The sequence below is a fragment of the Eutrigla gurnardus genome (assembly GCF_963514095.1).
Source record: "Eutrigla gurnardus genome assembly, chromosome: 9".
In the NCBI taxonomy this organism is placed as follows: Eukaryota; Metazoa; Chordata; class Actinopteri; order Perciformes; family Triglidae; genus Eutrigla; species Eutrigla gurnardus.
In genome coordinates, this window is record NC_139923.1 from 26,739,948 (window position 1) to 26,759,153 (window position 19,206).

The window sequence follows — 19,206 nt, forward strand, 5'->3', positions numbered from 1 at the left end:
TCATATTTGATCATATTTCCATATACTAATTCATGTTGATGCTTACCTTGGCTCTCATCTTTCCCCCATCTCTAATTTTCAGACACTTTGATTACATTATAGTTAAAACCAGTATTTTAATTTACCATTATAAGATAAGATTTTATTTGTCCCACAGTGGAAATATGTTACCACAGCAAGACAGTGAAGATAAGGATAATCAATAATAAACATGCATTAACATGAAAAGAACATTATAAAAAAGATATTAACACTAAGACCACGCTTCAGGTGCTGTCTTTGTGGGAACCTGGGCAAATTCTTAAATTCATTGTCACCACTGTCCCCTAAAAAAACAGACATGGCTTATACAGTTTTACAGTTTCAAAATGACCACCATTTTACTTGATTTGACCCACACTAGTGGATCTAAAATCCATTTAAATAGACAGGTCAAATTTGACAAAAGTAATCAAATTTCAGGCTAAAAGAATGACATTTAGGGCATCTTTACTGCTGTCAAATGTGAGAAAGCTCAAATTTCCTTACTTGTATGAAAAGGGTAAAACAGCGTCCCCACAACCCCGCTTGTGGCCAAAAGTATATTACATCGGTAGTGTTAAGGACTACCATAGAGAATTAATGGGGAAAGTTAAGAGAGTTAAGAACTAGTATACACGGCCCCCGCGCCCGACGGGGAGTATATTTATTGCCCAAAAAGCACCTTTGAACATGACGTCACATTGAGATTGAAGATGATTTATATCAGGCTTTGGTATCGGTCCCTACGAATCAAACAACAAGTCACATACAGTCAAACATAGAAAAATTAAACCTTGCAGAGGCCAATATCACAATTCCTCATCTGTCAGCAGCCTAAAAAGACTAGATGATTCCTTTGGCTCTGCCATTTTCTTTACTTTAAAAATTCACTCATTTACTATTACTCTGCCTTTGTACATAAAAGGTCATTCACACTCTGTGGGGTCATCAAAGCTATTCTGGGAAATGATGGAAGTCATTACACAAACTATAAATACATAAAGACAGCTGCGGGGGGAGAAAAATAAATAACATATTTTTCTTTAGGAGCAGCAGTTTTGTAGTCGGTATCAGTGGTGAAACAGAAACTGAGTTGTATTCCAGCATACCATATGTTCACAGTCTTGAAATTGGATTGAAGTTGTCATGCTATTACATGGTATTTTTTGCAATAACACTATTTATGTGGTGAGTTTTTCCTCATGCATCCCCTCCTGAATGACTGGCTGAGCCCTTTGTCTCAATTTTCCCTACCAGCTAACACCAGATAACTCAGACTGTTGCAAAGAGATGTGACATCTGAAGTGCATCTTCACAGAATCCTTTCATTGATCGTTCCACTCTCAACAGGAAATGAAAACATTCTTAATTACCAAGTTATCTGAGGCCTACAATTCCAGTATCAATTTACTCAAGAGGAAAAGGGGTTTCTTGAAATAAAACCCACTATAATCTGTTGATCCTCTCAACTATATACTACGTGGGAACATATCCAAATCAAACAGGACTTTTTTGTTTAAAAACTGTGAAATTATATGCAAGTGTAGAGTCCACTCAATGATATTCAATACCTGCTTTCATAACCCAAGGAGAAAGGCATTTCAAGCAAGTAGTCGGCTTAACAATTTCTTCATGACTCACAGTAAAAGGCCAACTCATTTCCCTGACAGAAGAGTTTTTGATGAAAAAAGGTTGCAAGCTGATCTCATTCCACCTTGAAATTCAACCCAAAGTACTGTACTGCTGCAAGCTACTCAGTATGTTCACAATGAGCTTTAGTCATGTATTTCTAATGTCATAGTCATTCAACAGTTCAAGAACACACTACATGGCTGCCCATAAATAGACATTTGAGGTTATACACAGATTATAGGATATAAGTGACAACGTGGTAATCACTGTTCATTGTAACTTCTCTAATGCACTTTGACGGCTACAGCCTGTCAACATGGCAAGCTTTTAAATCTTCCCTAGCCTCACAAGGAGAAAGTGATATAACAAGGTAATGCCGGCATGTTCAATTTAGGCCTTTGTTTCAACTCCTGTCCCCTGGAGAATAAGCTCAACTCAACAGGAATTGGAAAAATAACAGTGTGTGACACCTGACAGGGTGTGTGGGGTGTACATACCCTCAAGGAAATGTCAATTCATAGGGAGTATGCGTTCATGTGCTCTGAAGTCCCCAACGTTGCAGTAGACTAGCATAAATTATATCAGAGAGATGGGTCATCTGTCAGATGGAATACATTAGGGAAATTGTCTTTGAGAGAAGGCACAGTTAGCGCAGCGGGATGACAGCCACGCTGCAGGCAGACCATCTAATCCAGTATGGTGGTCAGCTAAACGGTGTACCACTGACCTTACCACCAATCACTACACTTCTTTTGTGGCAAGGCATCCTACCATCATGTTCAAATACGTGGACATTTTGATGGTTAAAGCCTTCTGATTACAGGGACAGCTGGGTGAAGCTCTTGCTTTTACAATTACCCTGAAATTCAGTTACGAGGGAATCTAAAAAAGTAGTTATCATGGTGAGAGCTTGGCCATTATTAGCTTACTGATATTGTATTAAATATATGTTGGCCAATAAGTAACAAGAAACTGCAGTACAGAAAAGCCAGACATTTGCATTGACATAGTTTATGCATCAGAAAACTTGTTCTTGGCTTAGATGGTATTACGGTTTATCAGAGTATTTGCAAATCGAGACGGTATGATTTTCAGTGCTATCATAAATAGAGATGTAGGTTTTTCCAATACTTGGACTGTTAAAATACGCATCGACTTAACAATAATAATAATAAAAAAAACACTTCAAATGTGACTACATCTGTTTTGGACTGGTTTGAACCGGACCGCAATGGACTTGGCTTCGTGCGAGGCTGTAGAGTAGAGAGGATGTTTGGACGGCGAATGTGAGCCTGTTCGTCATACAGCGACATACACACACGTACGCCGGCCTAAACTCAACAACTAAAGTGCACAGACACACACACAGAGGCACGGAGCCAGCACGTTCCACATTAGAGACTCAACCCTCTTTATCTCATTTCCCTAACTGTATCATCCATACTGTACCTAATGAAATGATTGCAAGTAGTTATTGCTGACTTATTATCTCGGCACACAGCTTTATCAAAACGCTGCATTGATTTAGTGGACTGTGTCGTGGAGAAAACTCCACGGATATTTCATTTGCCCGACTACGCCATAATAATGGGACCCATCCCAATATGCATTATGCAAAGATGGACCATAGATAATTCAAACAGGAGGAACACATGCATTACCTCTGCGCTATAACCCTCCCAGTCTCATACTGTCTATCTACTGTCTACTATTGGGTTGCGGCGTTGTTCGTTTCTTAGCGCTACGCTGGGATCCCATTACAGTGAGATGATAAGAACCTAGCTGGCCACGTGTACAAATTTGTGTCATAGTTTTCAGCTTTGATAAATCCCAAACACCTTATTCAGCAGGTATTTGTGCTTCCGTTTATCAGTTGCATGAGTTTTGATTTTGTTGCTGCATCGTGTATTGTTACAGATAGCTGTTTTTTTGTTGTTGCTTTTATTCGTAACCAAGTGGCGGCTAGCAGCCGAGTTAGCTGCCGTGTGAAACTAGCCCTGAGTTAGCTCACAGGCTACCTGAGGTGCTCGATACTAAAACCGAGCCGAACATCTGTGCAACTCTCGGTTTAGCATCGTTACAGAACCAAAACACTTTAAAGGGGCCGTCCAGACGGGAAAAAAACCCACAGGACTGCAATAAAAAGGAAGTCAATAAAACATTTGTTCCCATATACATGTTTGTTTTTTATTCAATTATTCAGTAACTCGTTACATTTATCTGGTCCTGAATGCCGTCTTTTTTTTTAACCGGAAATTAGTCCATGTACTACTTGTATTTTACAGTATGGGTGAACATTACTCGAGTATTTTTAACTTCATCACAGGTGAGTTTAATTACCGTACTATGAAAGTTTTGACCAGGTTCACCATTCCTGTGATATTTTAAGTTGGCAAATGTGAAATTTGCTGGTGTTGTCTATTGGACTTTTTGCTGAAATTGATAAGTTAATTTAAATAGTTGTAGATTAGAGCATTAAGAATTGCACATGTATACAGCTGTGCTTGTCATAGAATGTATGGATGTGGTAATGCCAGTTATGTAGGCACTCGTTGAAACTAGATTTAGGTAAACATAATTTTAAATGCAATACATTACATGTGTATTTTGACAAAGGTTGATATGCCGTCGAAACGACGTGAATTGATGCCGTCCAAGAGCCGTCGAAATGACGTCGGTCATGAGACCGACGTTGATTAGACGTCAAAGAGACGTTGAAAAGTCGTCTATACGACGTAATAATGACAGATTGAAGTAGCCTGCTGTGTGAGCCGTTGACATCGACGTTTCAACGTCGTCGAAACGACGTGAATTGATGCCATCGCAGAGCCGTCGAAAAAAAACCCCCTCTCATTTCAGCACCTCCAGTAGACGTCGAATCGACCTGCCTGACCGACGTTGATTAGACTTGATTAGACTAGTTTGCTGGGTAGTAATACTGTTCAGCCAACAGTGTTTTTCTACCAAGTTACCAGCATCACACCAAAACACTTCATAGAAATTTAAGGCCAAATGTCTCATGTGCAAAAAAAGTACAACTGATGCAGATTTAGGTAATTAATGTATTGAATTAACGGTGTCCCAAATTGCTACAGGTATATCAAACAAAAATTAGGAAACATCTTTAGAAGAAGTGTGTGGCTCTTAAAAGAGCCTTTGGGTTGTTGGTTCAACAGCAGTACGTTTACTTGGAGCTGGTGTACTTGGTGACGGCCTTGGTGCCCTCAGACACGGCGTGCTTAGCCAGCTCCCCGGGCAGCAGCAGGCGGACGGCGGTCTGGATCTCCCTGGAAGTGATGGTGGAGCGCTTGTTGTAGTGAGCCAGACGGGAGGCCTCACCGGCGATGCGTTCAAAGATGTCGCTCACGAAGGAGTTCATGATGCCCATGGCCTTGGAGGAGATGCCGGTGTCGGGGTGGACCTGCTTCATCACCTTGTACACGTAGATGGCGTAGCTCTCCTTCCTGGACTTTCTCCTCTTCTTGCCGGTCTTACTGGGGGTCTTGGAGACGGCTTTCTTGGAGCCCTTCTTGGGCGCTTTCACGGTTGGTTCTGTCGGCATGTTTAGCTGTAGAGACTTTTCCTGAAGCGGAGTGAGGAGACGAGGCACAGTCTCCTCACTTTGTTTCCGCTTGATGCAAATATCACTGTGCTGTTGCTTGCACAGGATTGGTTGGCCTCTGAGCGCCTCTGCCCGCCCAAAAAGTGACCATTGTGTTACAAGAACCGAAGAAAAGACGAACAGCAAAGCTTCACAACCTTGAAGTTGAAGATTTGTGGAAGAAGTACTTAAATGTTTAAGTAAAAGCGTCTTTACCTGCTGGGTAAAATACAACAATTTGAAAACTCAGTAGCTTGATATACGAGCTAAAAGAAAAAGGCTATCGACTGGAATTTAACCACCATGATGACAATGCATTGTGCTGATATCTGTTTGATTGATTTATATCTTTATTTCGATCATGTAAACGACAATGTAAAAAGATAAAATAAATAAGATAAAATAATAATATAATAAGGAAATAAGTGAACAGCAAAAATGTATACACAAAAAAGTAACATCTCATAAGCAACGCAGTTTACATGAGCGAAAAGGAGTAGGAAGAAGTATAAACTTATCTAATCCTACCCCTATAATTTTAACTATATATTCTAGAAAGACATACATTTATTATTTAATTCCTCCATTACACTATGTACCATTTCCTGCCACATTTTAATCCAAATAGTAAGTAAGCAAACACCTTGTGTGAATTATTCAATGTACCTCTGGAGAATCATTTATTTATGTCTCTTTTTAAACATAATTACACTCGAAATGTTTTTGATTTCAGTACTCATATTATTTCACAGTTTTACTCCACAAATGGTGATACAGAAACTTGTCTTTGTTGTGCAAGCTCTGCCAACCTTTAGATTTGATTTCTCTCTTAAATCATAACCTTGCTCTCTTTCATGAAACATTCTCTGAATATTTCTTGGTAGCAGATAGTTCCTTGCTTTATATAATACTTGGGCTGTTTTATGCTCCACCAAATCAAACAATTTTAGAGTTTTAGATTTCCAAAATAAGTCATTGGTGTGTGCCCCATAATCAACCCTGTGAATAATTCTCATTGCTCTTTTTTGCAGTATGAAGAGTGGCTGAAGTGCAGTTTGGTATGTTTCCCCATGTCTCTGTACAGTACTCTAAATATGGAAGAATCAGTGAATTGTACAGAATATACAGTGATTTATGATCTAGGACATGCTTTGCTTTCACCAAAGCTGAAATGCTGCGAGACAGTTTAGATTTGATATATTTAATGTGAGGTTTCCAGCCAATTTTGTCATCTATTATCACTCCCAGGAATTTATTTTCATTTACTCTTTCAATATTTACACCATCTATTTGTACCGGTATTTGATTGTGTATTTTACAGTTTCCAAATAACATGATTTTTGTTTTGTTCAAATTTAGTGATAATTTATTCTTGTCAAACCATTTTTTTATTTTACTTGACTCTGAAGTGATGACATCCAAAAGTTGCTGCAAATTTTCACCAGAACAAAAAATGTTTGTGTCATCTGCAAATAAAATACATTTAACTAGACTAGACACATTACAGATGTCATTAATATATAGGACAAAGAGTTTTGGTCCCAACACTGACCCCTGGGGGACACCACATGCAATATCCAGACATTCTGATGAGCAGTCTCCCATCTTCACATATTGCTGCCTGTTTCTCAATTAACTTCCCACCCAATTCAAGGCAACCCCACTGATCCCATATTGCTCCAATTTATAAATCAATCTATTGTGGTTAATTGTGTCAAATGCTTTTTTTTAGATCAACGAATACTCCTGCTGCATATTGCTTTTTATCTATGGAATCTGTTATAGTTTCTATGAGTTAAAGCAAGTGATGTTGAATGGTTTGATCTGAATCCATATTGACTGTTGCTGAGTGAGTTGTGTTTTTCTATAAAACTGTCCAATCTGTTGTTTTTGGACACGTTTTTCTAGTATTTTTGAGAATTGAGGAAGAAGAGAAACAGGCCTGTAATTTGTGAAGTGGTGACGATCCCCAGTTTTGTACAGCGGTGTTACTTTTGCTAGTTTCATTTTATGAGGAAATTGCCCAGTTTGGAATGATAAATTGAAGATATGAGTGAGTGGTTTAGAAATCCCAACAATAACCCTTTTTACTGTTTTCATATCTATGTCATGACAGTCAGATGACATCTTGTTTTTACGTTTATTAACAGTTTCTATAATTTATTGTTCTTCTATTGCTCTGAGAACCATAGGAGGATTCCTTTCTATGACCTCCTCATTGGTACTTCCAGTCATTTGTGGATCGGGGATTTTTTCTGCCAATTTCAGGCCAACACTTACAAAGAAATGATTAAGCTTATTAACCACCTCCTCCATATTATCAACATGTAAATCATTATCAATAAAATATTCAGGGTAATTAGTCCGTCTAGAGCCATTTTTCACTTTTTTTAAAGACTACAATACAAAAAAATATTTTAATAAATAGTTCTAAAATGGAAGGTTGATATGCATGGTCTCTTTTACAGTGGGATAGTGAGAAACGGTACATTTCTGGTACATGTGGAGAAATTGACAATAAAGCAGAGTTGAGTTATCATGGCAACAGGAAAACATCTTTAGAAGAAGTGTGTGGCTCTTAAAAGAGCCTTTGGGTTGTTGGTTCAACAGCAGTACGTTTACTTGGAGCTGGTGTACTTGGTGACGGCCTTGGTGCCCTCAGACACAGCGTGCTTAGCCAGCTCCCCGGGCAGCAGCAGGCGGACGGCGGTCTGGATCTCCCTGGAAGTGATGGTGGAGCGCTTGTTGTAGTGAGCCAGACGGGAGGCCTCACCGGCGATGCGCTCAAAGATGTCGCTCACGAAGGAGTTCATGATGCCCATGGCCTTGGAGGAGATGCCGGTGTCGGGGTGGACCTGCTTCATCACCTTGTACACGTAGATGGCGTAGCTCTCCTTCCTGGACTTTCTCCTCTTCTTGCCGGTCTTACTGGGGGTCTTGGAGACGGCTTTCTTGGAGCCCTTCTTGGGCGCTTTGACGGTTTGTTCTGGCATGTTTGAAGCCTGAACTATGTCGAAACAGATTCAGTTTCGAGTCACAGTCTGCTCTCTTTGTATCCGCCTAATGCAAATGTTACTGTGCTGTTGCTCGCACGGGATTGGCTGGATCTGACAAAGCCCCCCCCCCCCTTCAAAGCGCTTTTACACAGGGGTGTAAAAAGTAACATGAACCGACTAGAACATGGAGATTAGATAAACAGCTTGACACCTTATTAAATATAAAAAAATGCACACAAAACATAGTCCAACAAAAGAACATTGTCTAACAGTAGAAACGTGGATTCAAACTATTTAAGATGACTAAAAATAAAGTAAATAATCAGGGTTCATGACCTTTCATTGCTGTCAAATCATCGGTGTGAAATAACATTTTACTGATGAATGATATCACAAAATGTTATCGAATATAGGCCTATAATATACTCATTTGGCACGTTAGTTTGTTGGAGATTTGTTAAGACAGACTAAAGAGACGACAGACTACAACTTACTGTTAAAGGAGTCATAACCTGGTTTTATACGTATCCAGCCCCCCTTGGATCGCTTTGGATCAATTCGTAAAACTTATTAGAAAAAAATAAATAAAATTTAATCAAACATTGAGCTTGTTCTGACCCTTTTTCGTACCGCGATTTTATCACGCGAGATTACGCGCGAGGTTTTGACTGGTCCGGATGTGCATTGTATAATATGTAATGAGGCGCGCGTTGATTCGCCGCAGGAAGGACAGAGCCGGGGGGGCTTGCCTGCATGCAGACTCCAAAACATAATGGCGGCGCTTCGGCGATTTCAGGTAGCGGACGGGGCGGGGTTGGGTGGTGAAAGAGGGGTGGGCTTATGCAAGTAGCCGCCACGGTGACGTCACCGAAGGCGCAGAATCAAAATCTCGTGCTTTAGGAATGCACACCCTTGTGTGCTATTCCTGTTCGGAAAAAGAGCAGAAGCGAAAAAACGGCGCCACTTTCAAACTCCAGCCTTTCAGGCAAGTTTCAACTGAGGTCAAACACAGATATGCATGTTTTAACAAGAGAAATTGCGATTTCCTGGTGATGACTCCTTTAACAATGTATTCATAACTGTATCATTGAGAAATATCAAGAGCTCAAGGACAGGCATCAAATCTGATAAGCAACTAGGATGTAAACTGCAACCAATCGCCCAGAAAAAGATGCACAATTTCTTGTAGCATAGTGTTCTATACTTTTGAGCTAAAAAAAAAAAAAAAAAAAAAAAGTGGGGAGGAACTGTGCTTTAGACTTTAGCCCTCCCTTCCTTGGTGCATGAGCTGGTCCCAGCTCCATGGCAACACAACCTTGTTTCCTGGAATTGACACTCTGTGAAAAAGATAGACCTGTCTGCCTGTCCCTGCTCATCTGCTCTTTGTTTTCAGTTCCTCGTCTGACTCCCTCAACAAACCAGTGTTATCTCTTGACCTTCCTCTCTTCAGTGAATGCTGCTTCTGTGTGCTCTTGCGTATCCTGGCTTCTTACTTTGTCTACAGGATATGTGCAACCATTTTAATAATGCAGATGATTGATGAAACAATTTAGAATACAGTTCACTGGTATTGGTGCATAGGAATGAAATCAAAGTGTCTTTAGACTTAAATAAACAGATGCATGAATCACCCAGGTGTTCATGCGGATGGTAATCTATGGTCTAGTTCACTTGACCAAAATGGAACAGGGCAGTGGTAAAGTAAAAAATGGAAGAATCCCAACAATCCCTCCTTTCACACCAACTAGGTGTGAACACTAAAGGCCAGTGTGGAATCAAAAAATAAATAAATGTATGAGCATGCAAAATCATCAAGAGAAGTTAAAAATATTGTCATTTCATTCATTTGTAGAAAAAGTAATCTGATTCACACCATCAAAAAAATCATCAAAATATCATCTCATAATCAAAAACTATTAATCAAAGTTAAAATCAATCAAAATACCTAATGACTATATTGAGATTACACAAAATCAAATCTACCACAAACTAAAGAAAAAATTAAATAATAATCTTAAAAAAAAAAATTCAAAACAACTCAATTATCTCAATCAAAGTCAATATTCTGAATGAAAGGAAGCCATTTTAGGCAAGTATCGCATGATCATTTTTATTAACCACTTAATCTTACGTAATCTTAATCATTAAAACCTTCTGAATAGTCCCTCCAATACACTCCTATCATACGAGTCACGTTACCAACTGACTCAAAGTTTCCAACCTTCACTCCCCTGGGATAATTGTTACCTTCTTGAAAACAAATCGTATGAAACAACATCCATCCATCCATCCATCCATTGTCTACCGCTTATCCTGAATTCAGGGTCGCGGGGGGGATCCCAGCTGTCATTGGGCGAAGGCAGGGTTCACCCTGGACAGGTCGCCAGTCTATCGCAGGGCCAACATGTAGAGACAAACAACCATTCACACTCACATTCACACCTATGAGACATTTAGAGTTATCAATGAACCTAATGAAACAACATACAAAACCAAAACATTCTACAAAATGTAAACAAACTGGGAAAATCTTCTGAAATGGGAATTTTTGCAATGGTTTGGCCGACAGTCGTCTGTGCCTACAATCATGTGTGAGTGGGTTTCAGAGTTTAAAGTGAGTTTCACATCCCACCTGGGACATTAGGCTCTTTGTTTCTGCATGTGTTGACGGGTGGAGGTCGACGGTGGAGGTCGGTCGGGTTCTTGTGCATGTGTACCGTTCACTGAACAGATCTAAGATGGAAGTCTCGGACCACGCCAGTTTCGCCTTTTCACGCCTTTTCATAGAGCAAATATCACAATCGCCACATAATGTGACCTTTAACTATTTTCCAGTCATCATTCTGGAAACCACCTGCCCTTCAGATACATGAAAAAAAACATTTCACATTTCAGGGTGGCCTTTTATTGTGGACAGTCTAAGGCACACCTGTGCACTAATCATGATGTCAGATCAGCATCTTGATGTGGCACACCTGTGAGGTGGGATGGATTATCTCAGCAAAGCAGAAGTGCTCACTATCACACATTTAGACTGATTTGTGAACAATGTTTGAGAGAAATGGTAATATTGTGTATCTGGAATGAATTTTAGATCTTTAAGTCCATCTCATGAAAAATGGGAGCAAAAACTAAAGTGTTGCGTTTATATTTTTGTTGAGTGTATTACACTTATCATTAACTTCCTGAACAAAACACCAATCACAGTGCCTACAGCATCCCAAACTAGAAGTCTCTACATGAGTTGGATGTGAAAATATGTAAAACAGCATAACAAAAATAAGTAGTTATACAGCTACAGATGTTTATTGACTGTTTATTATAACAACAGCTTTGGCATTCATCTGTTATGTTGTCTTATATAGCTGCTTACACTGAACAAAAATATATACGCTACAATTTTTTTTGCTCCAAATTTTCATGAGCTGAAATCAAAGGGCTCAGACTTTTTCCACAAACACACAAAACACCTATTTCTCTCCGATCTTGTTCACAAATCAGTTTAAATGTGTCTAATCCATCCGTGTGGCATATTAACATGTCAAAACGGCAGCGCTATAATTGCACAGGTTTGCCTCAAACTGTTCACAATAATGACCAAGCTTGGGATCACTAAAGTATATCCATCTATGCTGGGCTCTATGGGGCTTTTTATTTTAATGTCACATATTAAGGAATATATGAATATGACAGATTATTTTATTAGGTTTTACAAAAATACATTAAAAGTAGTTATGTATTGTTAAGTTATCATGGATAGTAACAGTGTATTCAGCATAGGAAGGAGCTCTCAGAGAAGAGTGAGGTGGCTCTTAAAAGAGCCGTTGTGTTGGTTTAACAGCAGACAGGTTAAGCTCGCTCTCCGCGGATGCGACGGGCCAGCTGGATGTCTTTGGGCATGATGGTGACCCTCTTGGCGTGGATGGCGCACAGGTTGGTGTCCTCGAACAGGCCGACCAGGTAAGCCTCGCTGGACTCCTGCAGAGCCATAACAGCGGAGCTCTGGAAGCGCAGGTCGGTCTTGAAGTCCTGAGCGATCTCTCTGACCAGACGCTGGAAGGGCAGCTTGCGGATCAGCAGCTCGGTGGATTTCTGGTAGCGACGGATCTCCCTGAGAGCGACGGTACCGGGCCTGTAACGGTGAGGCTTCTTCACGCCGCCGGTGGCCGGGGCGCTCTTACGGGCAGCCTTGGTGGCCAGCTGCTTCCTGGGGGCTTTGCCGCCGGTGGATTTACGGGCTGTCTGCTTGGTTCTAGCCATGACTTCTTCTTTCTCTGGTCGGTAGAAATATACGATGAACGGAGAGACTCGCTGCTCTTAAACTGTGGGACCGGCTGTGAAACGGTGACGCTGTTCAGACCTCCGGCTCCTGATTGGTGGAGGGCTCCTCGTGGAGCTCAGCGCCGCCTCGAGGAGCGACCCACCGCCCCAATCTCAGCAGCTCATTGGCGGGAAGTCTTTTCAAACTCTCCGCCTAAACTCAGAGTGGAAGCCTCTTTCCTGATTGGTCTGTCACTGTCACGAACAGGCTCGCGCGCTCAGCGGACACATAAAAGAGAGATTCGCCGGTAGAGCGACACATTCTTTGAGTCCCGACTCCAGAAAGCATCTAATAATGAGTGGAAGAGGCAAAACCGGCGGAAAGGCCAGGGCGAAGGCCAAGACCCGCTCCTCCCGCGCTGGGCTCCAGTTCCCGGTCGGCCGTGTCCACAGACATCTCCGTAAAGGGAACTATGCTCAGCGTGTTGGTGCCGGAGCCCCCGTCTACCTGGCGGCGGTGCTGGAGTACCTGACCGCTGAGATCCTGGAGTTGGCTGGAAACGCTGCCCGCGACAACAAGAAGACCCGAATCATCCCCCGTCACCTGCAGCTGGCTGTCCGCAACGACGAGGAGCTCAACAAGCTGCTGGGCGGAGTGACCATCGCTCAGGGCGGCGTGCTGCCCAACATCCAGGCTGTTCTGCTGCCCAAGAAGACCGAGAAGGCCGCCAAGTCCAAGTAAACCTGGAGACCTGCTGACTGCTGGAAACCAGAACCCCAAACGGCTCTTTTAAGAGCCAAACACTTTCTCAAAAAGAGCTCATTCCTCTCACTACTAAAACGCATTGATTAGTATGACAATGGTATGACCATGTCCATGCTGAAAGGCTTGCTGCATGACGTGGTTGACAGTATATTATCGATCCAATAGAAAATAAACAACATGAAGACTTCAACAGGGAAACATGTTTTCTACTACCTTACAGTTTAACCAAATCCCAGGGAGACACTCATCCCCATTAAAACTGTGTTTGGGACATCCGTTTCCTTCAAAATAAATAAAAATTTAGAAGGTTAACTATAGCAACAATAACAGGAAATGTACGTTTGGTACTTGACCCAGGAACCCCCCTACACACAACTGTGGACTACAGGTGTATGTGTTTGAGTTTTGTTATTTAATTTATAAACATTTTCAACATGGATGGATATGTCCTCCACATTTACATAGCAATGTCAAATGTATTGTTTGTTTGTTAATCAAAAGCTTTCAAAATGAAAACCATTTTCAAGAACAAAAAAAATAAGAACAGTCAAGAACAGGATGAAACCATTGTCCTCAAGATTATAATCATAACAAATCCAATTCAATATGTTCTTTTCCTTGACATCAAAGATAAATATCAGTCGATAACTATCACTGAAACTTTTTCTGTTTTTTTGTACTTTAAAGTATATTTTTTATTTACTAAATATATATTTTTATGGAATGTATGTTTTGAAAATTATATTTTGACTGTATAATATGTTTATATGAAAATAATTCATAGGACGTAGTGCTTTTATCGATACTCAAAAACACTTTTTCATGAAAAGCTGGACAAATACAAAAATAAAAGAAACAAGTATAATAGAAAGGTTTTAGTCTTTGGAGTTAAATTTAAACATTTGGTTTTATACTGTTGTGCTATTATACCAGTTTCTCAGCTTTCTGACTAAATGGATGTAAAGACTTCCAGGGATATACATTTTTTACATTCACTTGAGATTCATTTTGTGATTGAATGTCTCATATCACCACTTAAAGCAACTTTACAGCTACAGCAAAGGCCGTTTATATGCTCTGTCACTGGGCAAAGTATACACAATATGATAATTAGAAAATGGCCTTTTGCACAAAACGGCCTCACATTTAAGATATATGTATGGTTACTCCTTTGTAGTTACCTCCTCTAATTTTACATCTATACATAGTAAAGTAATATAATCATCTTAATGGAGTAGTATGGTGTTGGTAAGGTGCAGGAATTAAGCCAATATTAAATATGACAATGTTGAGAATGTCTTATTATTAGTTCTTTGTTGACCAATTAAAAATACAATATATATATAGATATAGATATAAAGCTGGGTTTATAAAAACATACACTGTCGATATAAAGTCGCTGTCACATTTTATACTAGTAGATTGAGCTAAAGTATTTTTACATGTATGGATTTAAAAATGCATTCCTCCATTTAAAGTAATAGTACACAGTCTTAATGTTAATGTAACGATGTATCATCCCTTTTAATTTTTTAATAGTAGTACCTATAGTCTCCGCTCTCAGGACGTTTATCATTTTACTGTTCCTAAGGTCAGAACAGAAATGGGGAAGAAAGCTTTTAGATTTTCTGCTCCGAGTACATGGAACAATTTGCAGTCAGAGCTCAAACTCCAAAATCTGGTAACTCTCAATGTATTTAAGTCCTTGATAAATTCCATTACATCCAGGCTTCAGGAGTGTAAATGTTTTATTTGATTGCAAATGTTTGACCGATGTTGTAAATTCTCTTGAAAATTCAATTGCTATTTGTATTCTTATTGTTTTTCTTTTTTGTCCATGATTAATGTGATGATGTGTTTGTACATGCTGCCTTTACATTCTTGGCCAGGTCTCTCTTGCAAAAGATATCTTGGATCTCAATGGGACAAACCTGGTTAAATAAAAGGTTATAATAATAATAATAATAATAATAATAATAATAATAATAAAACAATATAAGAATAGGATAGCTCTTTATGGACGGTGTGGTGGCTCTTAAAAGAGCCTTTTTGTCGGAGCGCTGGTCCACCAGACTGAGAACAGCTTACTTCTTCTTGGGTGCTGCTTTCTTCGCTTTGGGCTTGGCAACCTTCTTAGCGGGGGACTTCTTGGCTGCAGCGGCCTTTTTCACCACCTTCTTGGGGCTCTTGGTAGCTTTCTTGGGGCTCTTAGTGGCCTTCTTGGGGCTCTTAGCGGCGGGTTTCTTGGCAGCTACGGGCTTCTTCGCCTTCTTCTGGGATTTCTTAGCGACTGCCGGCTTCTTCGCTGCCGCCGCCTTGGGCTTCTTGGCCCCTGCGGGTTTCTTGGCTGCGGCCTTCTTGGGTTTAGCAACGGCTTTCTTCTCCGGCTTCTCGGCGACCTTCTTGTTCATCTTGAAGGAGCCGGAGGCGCCGGTCCCCTTGGTCTGGACCAGAGTCTCCTTAGCGACCAGAGCCTTGATGGCGGTCTTAACGCGGGAGTTGTTCTTCTCCACATCGTAGCCTCCGGCAGCCAGAGCCTTCTTGACGGCGGCCAGAGACACGCCGCTCCGCTCCTTGGACGCGGCCACAGCTTTGACGATGAGGTCGGCGACGCCGGGACCAGCCGGCCTCGGCTTGGTCACCTTCTTCTTGGCGGCTTTTGCCGGCGCGACGGCTGGAGCTGGAGCTTCTTCTGCCATTTTCTATTAGAGTTGTGTTTCTACGAAGGAGAACGAGAGTCTGACCGGACTGTTGGATTCTCTAAGGCTAAAGAGTCATGATCCTGGAGGGATAGCTCAGGGCTTGTGCCCTTTTCTACCCATAATTTTTGATGTCAGGAGGGGGGCGGAGAGGTGGGAGGAGGCAAAGTACTCGTGAGGTTTTAACACATGAAGACCAAGGCACAAATAAACAAATAAAAATAACAATAAACCAAACACCGTGTGTGCATATTATTTACATTACTGTGTGTGTGTGTGTGTGTGTGTGTGTGTGTGTGTGTGTGTGTGTGTGTGTGTGTGTGTGTGTGTTTGCGTGTGATGTTAGGAGAAGTGATCTACAAGTTCATTAATTCAGTTCTGGGAGCTTTGGGGGGTCTGTAAGTGGGGGTCTTTGGCCAGCTGCAGCATGAATGACATGGGGGTATCAACTATGGTGTGTGCTTCCTGTATGGTTTTCTGGAGTGAAGGGTTGTTTATTGCTGTTCTCATGTATTTCCGTGCTATGACTTGGTGTCTCTTTCTGACAGTCTGAATGCCAGTTATGGTGTGGATGTAATGGTTGCTGATGTAAGATGGGAGTCTGTGAGCCAGTTTCAGTGCTTTGTTTTGAATGACTTGTAGTCGTTGTAGCTGGTTGTCGGAGAGGGTGATCCAGGCAGGGACGGAGTATTCAAAGAGTGGTCTGATGTATGCCAGGTAAACTTTAATGACTGTTGATGGTGATGCGCCATGTTTTCCACAGAGGGCTTTGAGGTGGTTGAGTCTGTTGTTTGCTTTTTGTTCCAGGTTATTGATGTGTTTGGTCCAGGTCATATTGTTTTGGAATGTTACACCGAGGAACGTTGCGTCTTTGCTGGTATTGATTTGGTGATTGTTGAGTGACAAGTTGATGTTGTTGGTCTGCAGGTGTGGGTTTTTGGTGAAGAGGATGCATTGGGTCTTAACAGGGTTCAGTTTGATTCTCCACATGTTTGTCCAGGTTTCTATTTCAACGATGCATGTTTGGAGTTTCTTAGCTGCTAGGTGTGGGCGTTTTGAGCTGGACCAGTAACAGAGGTCATCTGCAAACTGTGAGACTTTGGCTATGGTGGCTGGGGGGTAGTAGATGTCAGAAATGTATATGAGGAATAATAGTGGGCTCAAAACTGCACCCTGTGGAACTCCTGCTTGGGGGGTGAAAGATGTTGAGATGGTGGAAGCAACTTTAACTTTGATTTGACGGTTATCCAGAAAGCTTGAAATGATGGATTGGGTGGGTTGTGGCAGTTTGAGGTTGGTGTCCAGTAGTCTGTATTTGAGTCCGTTGTGCCATACTTTGTCGAATGCTTTTTCAATGTCGAAGAATATTGCCAGGGTTATTTCTTTTTTGTTGAAGTTTCTGTGGATGTCTTCTGATAGTCTGAGAATGTTGTCTGTGGTTGCTCTCCCTTTCCTGAAACCGGCTTGGTGAATTCCCAGGAGGCCCATTGAGTCGATGTGGTTGGTGAGACGTGAGGTGAGGATTCTTTCAAATAATTTCCCTATGTGGCTGAGAAGGCTTATGGGGCGGTAACTTGTGGTGTTGTGTGGATCTTTTCCGGGTTTATGAATCATGATGACTAATGCAACTTTCCATGGTGAGGGGAAATGACCAGTGGAGAGGCAGGTGGAGAAGAGTTGTCCAAGGTGCTGAAGGTAGGTGGCTGGTGCTTGTTTTATTAGTGTGGTGTCGACATTATCTTCTCCTGGTGCTTTGTTTTTCATTTTCTTTAGGCGCAGTTGTATTTCCGGCATGGTGACTGGTTTTATGAGGGGTTGGTGCTCTGTAGTGAAGTTGGCAGTGTTTGTCTGTTTTATGTTGTGTTTTGCTATTTCATTATCAACCAGATCTTTCCACTCATTGTCAAAATGGGGGTCTGTTGGACAAGAGTGAATGTTTTCCAGGTGTTTTCGGAAGAGTGTGGCCTTTTCGGTGTTGTTATTGATTATTGTTCCTGATGATTTGAGTGGTGGTGTGTTATTGGTCTCTGGGTCTCCGTTTAGGTTCTTTATTTTTTGCCAGAATGTCCGGGGGTTTGTGTCTTGGTCGAGTTTTCTGTAGAATGTGTTCCATGTTCTCTGTCGGTGGAGGGTGAGTTGTGTTTTGATAGTGCTTTGCAGTCTATTTAGTTCAGTTTTGATGTGGGGTGACCTGAACCTGATGAAATCTCGTCGCAGCTTCCTTTTGTGCCTGATGAGTTGGAGGAGGTGAGCAGGTAATGTCTGTTTCGGTGGTTTTGCAGATTGTAGGGATATGGTTTCCTCTCTGGCTTGGGTGAGAATTTGACTTAGAAGTGATGCTTGTTGGTCCAGGTGTTGAGGGGTGGTGATGAGAGTGATGTTCTTCAGTTTGTCTTCAATGTTTGATCTGTATTTTTCCCAGTCTGCTGTTTTGTAGTTGTGTTTGTTCTTGTTGAAGGCTTGTAGCTGAAAAGAGAATGTGGTGAGGACAGGTAGGTGGTCGCTGGAGAGGTGGCTGGTGGTGGAGAACTCATGGAGTTTGGAAGCCAGGTCCGGGGAGCATATAATGAGGTCCAGGATATCCGAGTTGCCAGTTGATGGAGATATGTAAGTGGGTTCATTTGTATTGATGATTGTTAAGTTGGTGTCAGTGAGGATCTGTTTGAGTATTCTGCCACTTGTGTTTGTTTTATTACAGTAGAAATCAACGTGTTTGGCATTGAAGTCTCCCATGATGAGGGTGTGGCTGGAGGTGGATACAGCTTGTAACAGGTTTGCAGAGGGTTTTATTCCCGGGGGACAATAGATGCTGATGACTGTGATGGAGTGATTTAAGTGGGTTTTCATTTTTATTGCAACATATTTGTTTCCGTTGAGTTCTTCTGATGTGAGACCAAAATCCATTTCACTGTATTCAATGTTTTTCTTGATTAAGATGGCTACTCCTCCTCCATGTCCTGTCTGTCGCTCTTTTCTGATGATAAAGTATCCGGGAATATTGATCCGTGATTTGGTTGATAAAAGTGTTTCGTTTATGGAAGCTACAGAGATGTTTTTGTCATTTAGCAGTTGGATTAGTTCTTCTTTATTTCCTCTCATTCCCCTGATGTTTAGATTTAAAAAGGTGCAGAGTGTCATGATGAGAATTATGGTGGAAAAACCGGTGTGGTGTTCTTGGTGGGAAGGTTTTGTTCATGAACTGTAGTTTGTGTGTTTCCTGATGCTTTTGAT

At 41.3% G+C, this 19,206-nt stretch overlaps 1 protein-coding gene and 4 pseudogenes across 5 annotated transcripts; 1 reads left to right on the forward strand and 4 right to left on the reverse strand.

Annotated features, from left to right (window-relative positions):
* Positions 1-4,817: 4,817 nt before the first annotated feature.
* Positions 4,818-5,215, reverse strand: LOC311018654 (histone H2B 1.2 pseudogene; annotated as a pseudogene). Its single transcript has one exon. The product of its transcript is annotated as a histone H2B 1.2 pseudogene (transcript).
* A 2,657-nt stretch (positions 5,216-7,872) lies between these two features.
* On the reverse strand, positions 7,873-8,247 carry LOC311018658 (histone H2B 1.2 pseudogene; annotated as a pseudogene). The gene has a single exon. The product of its transcript is annotated as a histone H2B 1.2 pseudogene (transcript).
* Positions 8,248-12,055: 3,808 nt separating this feature from the next.
* LOC311018642 (histone H3.2) lies at positions 12,056-12,547 on the reverse strand. The gene has a single exon (XM_084017672.1). It carries the CDS (start codon positions 12,508-12,510, stop codon positions 12,100-12,102), a length of 411 nt encoding a protein of 136 aa, XP_083873798.1. The 5' UTR covers positions 12,511-12,547; the 3' UTR covers positions 12,056-12,099.
* A 218-nt stretch (positions 12,548-12,765) lies between these two features.
* Positions 12,766-13,272, forward strand: LOC311018648 (histone H2A pseudogene; annotated as a pseudogene). Its single transcript has one exon. The product of its transcript is annotated as a histone H2A pseudogene (transcript).
* A 2,018-nt stretch (positions 13,273-15,290) lies between these two features.
* On the reverse strand, positions 15,291-15,986 carry LOC311018636 (histone H1 pseudogene; annotated as a pseudogene). The gene has a single exon. The product of its transcript is annotated as a histone H1 pseudogene (transcript).
* Positions 15,987-19,206: the final 3,220 nt, after the last annotated feature.